The sequence below is a fragment of the Poeciliopsis prolifica genome, unplaced genomic scaffold, assembly GCF_027474105.1.
Source record: "Poeciliopsis prolifica strain line A6 unplaced genomic scaffold, Auburn_PproV2 SCAFFOLD082, whole genome shotgun sequence".
In the NCBI taxonomy this organism is placed as follows: domain Eukaryota; kingdom Metazoa; phylum Chordata; class Actinopteri; order Cyprinodontiformes; family Poeciliidae; genus Poeciliopsis; species Poeciliopsis prolifica.
In genome coordinates, this window is record NW_026562457.1 from 137067 (window position 1) to 147331 (window position 10265).

Sequence of the window (10265 nt, forward strand, 5' to 3'; positions counted from 1 at the left end):
ATAAACCGAGGTGAACTAAAGATGAAAACGATCAACAAACCAAAAGGGAAACATTATCTGAATATGGCAAGACCTAAATGACAACAACAAACCCAGAAGTGATCATAGAGGAAACGCAAAAGTAAATCAAAACTGCTGAGCCTGACGGCAGAGATGCATGAATCAAACTGAAAACTCAGCGATTTAAACTGATCAGGTTTGAATAATGTTTCAAACACGTTGAATAACTGTGACTAAAAGAAAATCTCACATCACCGCATCATTTTGCTGTTAATATGGATTTACAAATTTTCATTTTAAAACATGTTAGAAGAGCTGAGAAAGTCTCATCAGCTTGTCGTCGTCTCACTGCAGCTTCTCCTCTTCCTCCTCCTGGTGGAAGATTTTTCCGTCCTGCTGTTTCTTCCAGCTCAGCTTGACGTCTGGGCCCTGCTGATCCAGCATCAGGCGGAGCTGAAACACAGCAGTTACTGATTCATCCCAACATTTCACTGACACGCTTCAAAGTTTTCTGGATTCAATGATATTTGAGCTTAAATGCTAAAACTCAGAGTTCTGGGATGTTTTACCTCCGCCTTCATGTTTTCCAGAACCGCCGGGTCGTTCAGATCCAGAGCCGAGTTCAACACCAGCTTCACTTTCACCACTTGTGTTGTGAAGGGTTGAGGGTCTTTAAAACAAATATTTATAACATTTTATTAGAGTTAAGGGGAGAAAAGTATTTTAGAAAAGAGACTCTGGGTCCCGGATGTGAATGCTGTTTGCAGAGAGACTGTTCTGGCGTCGGAGAGACAGAGTCAGTGTTTTACACAATCAAGTCACTGTTTCCTCCAACTGAACTTTGACCTTTCATTTTGAAATTGGCCTCTGTCTCTTTAAGAACCTCCTACACTTCCTGACACGCCCCTTTCAGACATCATCACAACAGTGCTTCTCCATTAAGCCGTTTGCATACATTCTTAGGAGTTTTGGTCAGAACAATAGAGTTCAGCAGAGATTCACTGTAACATTATAACAATTTAGCAGAAAAGTTAGAGAATGAACCACATTCTTCTTCTACAGAAGAGTTTTTACCTTCTAGCATCACAAACTGACCTTCACGTTTCCATTAAGCTCAGACTGAGGAGCAGCTCACCATCATGGCAGATAAATGGCTTCAGTTTGTCACAGTTCCAGTCATCCCAGCCGCCAGAGCTGCTAAATCTGGCAACGCTGCAAAGCTCGCTCTGACTGTCAGGTTTGGCCTGTAGCCAGTTCTGAAACAGATACATGTGTCCGTCCGACCACTTCCAGGACTCTCTGTAGAGGCCGATCCAGCCCAACACGCCGCCTGGTATCTCTGCTGCTATCTCCTCGTTCTCTGCCTGGCTCCTGGGAAAGGCCAGGTCAGTGTAGTGATCCCTGCAGAAGCTCTGAGCCTCTTCCCAGTTCATCTCGGCGTTCACGAAGACAACGCTCGTCTCCTCTTCTGAAAACCACAGAAACTAGAATCACTTTGGTTTCTGTCTGACTTATGTTGGCTGACAGCTGCTGACTGAACCCAAGAAAAGATTTTCTTTACATCTAACTTCAAAATAAGAGCCTGAATCTGAAGGCCTGAAGACCTTTTATCAACAACCAAAACTTCAACATGTCAACATTTATTCACAAAGCAGCCAGCTAAATCTGAGTTTCTGCAATGGAAATTAAAGTGTTTGTGGTACTAATGTGGAAAAATTTGAGATATTTTTGCTTGTTTATGAATGTAAAAGCAATTTTTTTTATTTAGACTCTTGAATCCTGTTATGCAATCACAGAAAAAAGCAGCAAAATCCTTCAATGAACAAAAGAAATGAAAACAGAAAATGCTGCAACTCCAGGAAATAGAAGCAAAAGATAAAATGTTGGAAAATACTAAAACTATGGCACAGATAAACGCTGCAAACTTGCTCCACACCACACTAGGGGGAGTCTGGAGCAGGTAATATTATCTACAGAAAGCATAAATATGTTTCTGTTTTATAAATATTGTAATAAACTGCGTGTTTGAAGAAGACAAAGCATTTTCTTTCTCCTGGTCAGGTGAAATCAGGTCTTCAACTTGAGGCCCGTGGGCCAAGTCCGGCCTGTTAGAACCATTTTGTGGTCCTCAGGATTATTGATGGCCGCTCAAGTAGAGGTTCAAGATAACTTTTGTATGCTTAAATATTATTTGATGATGATTATTTGATGTTATTTGATGTGTATTTAGCTTTGCTGTGAGTCGGATTTAATGAATTTCGCTTTTTTTCTTCTCCTTTTTTAACTGAATATGAAAGTTTTGTTTCATGTTTATCTATTATGATATTAATGGGTTTTATTAATATATTCTGCAATAATTACATTTTGCTGAGCTTTGTGCCTGTTGGCCCCCAAATGGTAAAAGTATTTATAAAAACTAGCTAAACTGTAACCAAGAAGCAGGAAGACGAAATGAAACCAGATTCTTACCTGACTCATTGTAGCACATCGTACCACCACCCAGCTTTGTCCATCGCCCCACATGACGGGATGTACCATTGGAGGTTTGGCTCCCTCCACTCCCATTTCTGCCAGTTCAGCTCATCACTCCGGTAAAAACCTTCAGAGAACCACTTCCATCTGACCTCATTGTGGTACAAACCGATCCAGGCCTGTTGGAAACCAGACCAATTCAGTCACATTCAGCATCACAGTCTGTCGCTTCTATCGCAAACTATTCAATTCAAAAGTTACTGAACATCAGAAAACAGGAAACCTGTGAGCAGAGGAGCAGAAAACCTGCACAACTCTGCTTCAACATGTTTTTAACAAAGTAAAAGTAAAAAGTAGCTTTCCAACAAATGACTCAGCAAAATGATCTAAAGTCCCGAGTAACGGATCACATGATCAATCACTTCAGATTTAGACATTTCATCATCAGACAGACCAAAATATAAAGTTAGGTGATATTTTCAGGACCAAAGTGACAATAATTCTAATAAGTAACAAAAAAATAACAGAATCATGCAAAAGAAAATGATTTGGAAGAATCATTTCTTCCCATAACAAAAACTGGGATCCAGACTCCAGGTTTTGCCTTCATCTCGAGATTTTAGCTCCAGTCCTGGTTCTGCTCCTGGGATGCAGTCAGTTCATTTCCATTAGTTATCAGGAGGTCCAGGAGTCATCACCATTGCAAACCTGATGTAAATAAAGCTGAAAAACTGGCACAATGACACAAACCTAAACCCCAGGATTAGAGGATTTGATGTGGTTTAATGGGAGTTTCTGGCAGTTCCTCAGTGTCGCTTTGCATTTTGACCTGAAGCTGCTGCCTTGCATATTAACTGGACCGTTCCCGTCTCAGCAACGGCCTCCTTCTGAGGCTCGTCGCTACGTTTGTGCATCTTTCCTGCTGCTCCCTCATCTGACTGCATCCCAAAGGCGGAGAGACACTGAGAAAAATCCAGATGTTTGTTCTCCGACCGAAACACGCAAAAATACATCAGATTTCCCCAAAATGAGAGTTGACACGTTCAATCTGCTTCTGCAAACGTTTGTGAGAGAAGGGGCTGCAGGTTAAGAGATGTCCTTCATGGAATTGGTCCACACAGATGCATTCAGGTCTTACAGTGCAGACAGCTGGATGGAGCGACGCCGGGCGCGCACCGGGAATGAGCCGGGAATGAGCCAGGAGTCAGCCGTCCCAACGCAGCTGGACGGCTCAAATTGTTCTTGACCCGAACCTGACGGAGGATTCTGGGTTTGGTGTGGAAGAACACAGAGTATTGACTTCAACTGTGTGGTGAATTAAAGCGCAGACTGACAGCCAGACCTTCTTATCCCACATCAGTGTCTGACCTCACAAATGGTCCTCTGGAAGAAAAACCCAATATTTGCTCCTAAACATTTCGTAAATAACTGAAGAGATTAAAGCTACATAAGATGCACAAACATTACATTAAACTTGTTTTTATTCAATTAAATACTTTTTTAACTAAGTGGTATTTTAGAAAAGTATCAATGTGGTTTCAGGACGAATCACAGAACAGAGAGACCTTTTAAAAACTGTAAACGATTTTAGGTGTAATCTGGATTCACAAGCTCTCAGATTACAGCATCTAGTCGGTTCTGGTTCTGTTCTGCTCCTGCCTCACAGAGAGAACTTTTATGGTCGGTCCACATTCCTCACAGGTCCATGATGTTAACTATGGCGTCGCACAAGGCTTAGTTTTAGACCCTCTGCTGTTTAATGTTTACATGTTGCTGCTTGGTGGATTCATCAGGAACCAGGACTCAGTTTCCACGGTTCTGCTGACGACGTCGTTGTCTCGAGACGACCTCCAGCCATCGCTGCACGTTTTCATTGCATTTCACACATAAAGACCTGGATGCTGCAGAACTTTCTCCTGCTCAACCAGGACGAAACAGAACTTTTAGTCATTGGACCAGAAGATCAGAAAGAAATTATAATTCAAAAATTACAAACTGCATCTTTTAAACCTTCAAAATAAGTCAGAGGCCTCGGCGTTCTTCTCAACTCTGAGCTCACTTTTATTCCACATGTTAAGCAAATAGTTAAAACGGGATTTTATCATCTAAAAAACATAGTCAGTCTGTTCAGAATGAAAATATCACAAAGGATGTATGTAAAGCCAAATATGACAAAAATAATAAATATTGAAATGTGGTGGAAAAACCCCACAATAAAAGATACTGTAAAAAAAGTCCCTGAAATCAGCTTTGCAAAGAAACAGAAAAAGAAACTTTACGACAGCGGAGGAGTCCATCTGCTGCAGATCGGCCATGTTGTCAGGATCGTCACAACGTCTTCGTTGTCCACGGTGACCAGGTCGGGGTAGTTTTCTCTGCAGTAGCTCTGAGCGTTGGTCCAGTTCTTTGGCTCGTAAACGAAATGGTACTGACGTTCAGGGTGGGAGGAGGCGCTCAGAGCTGCAGGGAAGAAACATTTTCACATCAACATTTCTTCTGGAAAATCCATAAATCACAGAAATAAAACTTGCCTGATGCAGCAGCAAAGAACCACAGAACTTTCTCCATCTCTGCACATTCACTGGTCTCCAGTCTGACTGCAGAAATCCAGATTCCTGCTTTTCATCTGAAAATGCAAAATCTTGGACAAACTATTTGCATTTCAGACGACAGACATTTATAACGATGCTTTCCCTAATATTTAACCTCATCAGACACATTTTACATCCCAAATCTCTCATTTGACTCCAGAGTCTTCACTGCCTTCACTTCCTCATGTGCATCTTCACCTGAGAGTCGGTCAGACAGCTGCGGCCCGCAGAACCACTGATTGACCCGGAAACATCCTGCAGTCAGATGTTGGAGACTTTTATGTCACCGCCTGTTAATATTGGATGCAAAATTCCCATGAAATATTATTTAGTGAAGATGGGAAGGTTAAAAGAACCTTTAACTTCTCAAATGTTGAGATTTGACATTAAAGATTTGAAATGAAGCTAAGATCACCTGAAAAATTTGCAAGCTCCATTTCTCTAGGAAAACAATAAAGATTGATAATTCAATTGGATCTCAACACAGAAAACCTGCAAGCAGAAATCAAATTGTAATATATGGATGGAGGCAACAGGACAGAAGATGCAGAAGTGACTCAGACTCCACTGAACTCGTCTGTTCTTCGTCTGAAACTGAAAATTGTGCTGATTATTTTCAGAATATAAACCATGAAAAGTAGAATTTGTTCCAACAAAACAGATTCACAAAGTTGGCCAAATTTTATGTCCTTTGCATGAAAACAGCCAAAAGTCATGGAAATCTGAATTCAAGAAAACACACAAAAAATAAGAGATCATGAAGGGTTAATTAAAATCTATTCCATTTTTTAATTTTAAAAAATCCATATAGTTTGTATTTTTGCCTGAAGTATATAAACACATGTAGATGAGTTGAAATGATATTTCTGGTCACTATTTATTTATTCAGGTCGAATCATTTGGCTTTTTATTTATTTTCTTTCTTTTCTCCTTTTATTTCTTGAAGCCTTTAAGAACAATGTGGCGCCCCCTGGTGGACAGCTGTACACATGCAGATTCAATTGTGGAGTAAATGGGATTTATTTAAACAAGTGCTTAAATTTAAATGTGGATAAACTTTAATATGTAATATTTTATGCATTTTGTCCCTAAAGACATAAAACAGCAACAATTTGAACTGAATTTGAGCTTTTTATTAATCTATTAATCAAAACATCTTCCTCTGGAGATTTATTATATTCAGAACCACAAAGAATCATTTTAACATTGTGTTAAATATTCTACATCTCAGCGAGGCAGATTAAAATAATAGGACTTGGTGCAAAGCAAAAGACAACATGTGGGTTTATGCATGAGCCTTCATGTACTGTTATTTAGGAGAACAAACATTTAAGATCCTACTGATAATAAAATAAAAAAAAGGTCCTACTACAAACTCTCTGATTGTATGTATTAAACAGTACATACTATATCTGTATGTTTTAACTTGTACTTATAACAAGCTGTTACGATTTCACAAAATACAACACAGTAAACTCAGCGCAGCGCCCCCATCAGGGGCAGGGCAGCGCCCCCTTCAGGGGCAGGGCAGCGCCCCCTTCAGGGGCAGGGCAGCGCCCCACACTTTGGGAAACACAAAACAAAACTCAGTCTGTGGGGAACAAAACAGGAACTTTATTTTGATAACAGTGAAGGCACAGAACAGACTTTCCCTCCAGGTCCAGAGAGACGAGTTTGTATCTTCATTTTTCTGACGGTTATGCAGAAAACAAACCGCAAAGCAAATATGCAGGAAACCAGTTGAAATATTTGACAAAATGTAAAATAACTTCCTTTGCAGGTCCCAGATCATAACAATGCCCCAAATAACATCAAACTGTATGATGTCCACAAGCTCCGGCAACAAAACGCAAAATAAATTTATAAAATATCCTATAATAAAACTTCAGACCAACATTTGAGTTCATATACAGACATGTGCCTATAAGTCACAAATAATCCACTAAACTGACCTGATTAAAAATAAAAAATTCTACTCAGTTCCAGCTTGTTCTTATGATTTGTTTCATTTTGGAATGAGAGCAAAATGTATGGAAACAATCCAACATGAAACACCAGGAGCCTCAGGCATGAATCACCAGGAGCCTCAGGCATGAAACACCAGGAGCCTCAGGCATGAAACACCAGGAGCCTCAGGCATGAAACACCAGGAGCCTCAACATGAAACACCAGGAGCCTCAGGCATGAAACACCAGGAGCCTCAACATGAAACACCAGGAGCCTCAGGCATGAAACACCAGGAGCCTCAGGCATGAAACACCAGGAGCCTCAGGCATGAAACACCAGGAGCCTCAGGCATGAAACACCAGGAGCCTCAGGCATGAAACACCAGGAGCCTCAACATGAAACACCAGGAGCCTCAGGCATGAAACACCAGGAGCCTCAGGCATAAAACACCAGGAGCCTCAGGCATAAAACACCAGGAGCCTCAGGCATGAAACACCAGGAGCCTCAGGCATGAAACACCAGGAGCCTCAGGCATGAAACACCAGGAGCCTCAGGCATGAAACACCAGGAGCCTCAACATGAACCACCAGGAGCCTCAGGCATGAAACACCAGGAGCCTCAACATGAAACACCAGGAGCCTCAACATGAAACACCAGGAGCCTCAGACATGAAACACCAGGAGCCTCAGGCATGAAACACCAGGAGCCTCAGGCATGAAACACCAGGAGCCTCAGGCATGAAACACCAGGAGCCTCAGGCATGAAACACCAGGAGCCTCAGGCATGAAACACCAGGAGCCTCAACATGAAACACCAGGAGCCTCAGACATGAAACACCAGGAGCCTCAGGCATGAAACACCAGGAGCCTCAGGCATGAAACACCAGGAGCCTCAACATGAAACACCAGGAGCCTCAGGCATGAAACACCAGGAGCCTCAGGCATGAAACACCAGGAGCCTCAGGCATGAAACACCAGGAGCCTCAGGCATGAAACACCAGGAGCCTCAAGCATGAAACACCAGGAGCCTCAGGCATGAAACACCAGGAGCCTCAAGCATGAAACACCAGGAGCCTCAGGCATGAAACAGAGGCTGTTTTCACACTGAAACTTCAAAAAGATTTAGAAAAGTGCGGCGCGCAAAAATATCTGGATGTATGAAGCTGTGCGCGCATCTTTCCTCATGAATCCTCATTTGTAGGAAACAGAGCAGCTGCTGCTGTATGTTTTCTTTCATTGGTGAGAATGAAATGACCCATGGATGCATTTCATGGACCGATGCGTTACGTCAGGCCCCCCTCCAAAGTGGGTCCCGGAGGAACAATAAAAGCAATTAGACATTAAATTAGTGCAAACCGAAGCCCACCAACTGGCAGGCAGCTGAAGCGGTTAGTGACGATCCAGAACCTGCAGCTCAGAACCCATCAACATGTTGGCGGTTCATGAGGTCCAGTTAGGCTGCAGAACCTGACAGACCCGTCCAGTCTGCCTCTAGTGCATGTTTTACAGTCACAGTAAATTAAAACATAAAGACAACAGAAGAAAAGTGCAACAGCAATGACTATAACTCAAAATAACATGAAATCAAAAGGAATGGAGGCGTTTGGTGCCTCTGGTCTGCTGGACCAGATCTGACAGGACAGAAACAGAATCTGTCAGACTGGAAATTAGAGATCAATTTCCAGTTTGATCTGATAAACCAAGACTTTCATGGCAGATTCTATGATTTATCTATTCCTGTTATTTTAATGAAATTCCTCTGACTTTTATCAGAGGAAGTTCATGTTAACATGCTGCTTGTGAAGCGACAGCCAGACTGATCACATCAGATCGATGAGAAACATCACGCTGCCTGCAGGTAAACTTCATTATTCAGCTTATCTGGGTTAAATTAACAATTATTTCACATAATTGTACCTCAACAGAAAATATTACATGATCCATATTTGGTGGCGTCACAATTTAAATTGGTCCAAACGGCGCCAGAAACAGAAGAAGGGATGAGGAACGACCAATAAAGTCGTCCAAGGAGAAGTAACTGCTAGTTTGGAAAGGTAGCGCCGACCGACAGACATGGCCATCTGAACGCACTGCTGTTGGAAAAGCAGCAGCACATCCTTTATGTTCAAACTGATCCTGCAGCTCCAAACTTTCAGCAAAGTGTCTTCTTTCCTCACGGCTGCTGACGACAACGTTTGGTCCTTGGTTCGTATGAACTCATATTTAACCAATCAGTCAAAAAATATAACATCTATAAATTAATCCTGACAATAAAATGCAGGACGAGCCAAGATTTATGAAAACTAGGGAGACTTATAGAGCGGAAAATAAAATATGGAATATCCACTAAAAACCATTTCTACGTTTTTAATCTGTGGTCATTCCTCCTGAACGGGAGAAGGTTCTGAAGGTTCTAAAGGTTCTGAAGGTTCTGAAGGTTCTGAAGGTTCTAAAGGTTCTGAAGGTTCTGAAGGTTCTAAAGGTTCTGAAGGTTCTAAAGGTTCTAAAGGTTCTGAAGGTTCTGAATGTTCTGAAGGTTCTAAAGGTTCTGAAGGTTCTAAAGGTTCTAAAGGTTCTGAAGGTTCTGAATGTTCTGAAGGTTCTAAAGGTTCTGAAGGTTCTAAAGGTTCTGAAGGTTCTGAAGGTTCTGAAGGTTCTAAAGGTTCTGAAGGTTCTGAAGGTTCTAAAGGTTCTGAAGGTTCTAAAGGTTCTAAAGGTTCTGAAGGTTCTGAATGTTCTGAAGGTTCTAAAGGTTCTGAAGGTTCTAAAGGTTCTGAAGGTTCTGCTGGAGCTCCGGCTCCATCAGCCGGTGCACCGCTGCAGGTGAACAGGAGGGAACTGGACGTTTCTACTGACTGGACCCGACTGCTACTCTTCTGCTTTTGGACAAAACGGTGATGCTGTGAGAAATTTTAAAAACATCTCAGACTCAGAGGAACATCATGATTAATAAAAAAAAGCTCCCTTCTGATTGGTCGTCTTCAGGGTTTCAGAGGATCCACCATCAGTTAACATTTAGTTTAGATGTAAAAACAACTCAGTAAAACTCGGTAGGTTTGGTTCTTCTACATTGAAATGAAAGAGTGTTGATTGGGCAGCAATGCATCCTGGGTAAATGCAGAATGCTATGTGACGCAGCGTTAGCTCCTTCCAGTCAGAACATTGATTTTAACTGCAGCTCATTGAAGGAGAAGCGAAGACAGAAACGATGACAGGAAATGAAAACGAGGACCAAACTGAGGAAGAGCAAAGAGTC

General features: G+C 41.8%; 1 protein-coding gene across 1 annotated transcript; it reads right to left on the reverse strand.

Moving 5' to 3' along the window:
• Window positions 1–318: 318 nt before the first annotated feature.
• LOC129352961 (L-selectin-like) lies at window positions 319–1484 on the reverse strand. The gene is made up of 3 exons (XM_055022174.1): window positions 1136–1484; window positions 570–670; window positions 319–453 (listed from the first exon to the last, which is right to left on the reverse strand). The coding sequence occupies exons 1-3, from the start codon at window positions 1431–1433 to the stop codon at window positions 346–348; spliced, it is 507 nt and encodes a 168-aa protein (XP_054878149.1). The 5' UTR covers window positions 1434–1484; the 3' UTR covers window positions 319–345.
• Window positions 1485–10265: the final 8781 nt, after the last annotated feature.

Coding starts and splice junctions, on each gene's coding strand:
- LOC129352961 (XM_055022174.1), bottom strand. CDS start 1,433: ATGAACTGGGAAGAGGCTCAGAGCTTCTGCAGGGATCACTACACTGAC. Junction 671..1,135: donor GCCATTTATCTGCCATGATG/GTGAGCTGCTCC, acceptor TTTGTTTTAAAG/ACCCTCAACCCTTCACAACA. Junction 454..569: donor TGGAAAACATGAAGGCGGAG/GTAAAACATCCC, acceptor GCTGTGTTTCAG/CTCCGCCTGATGCTGGATCA.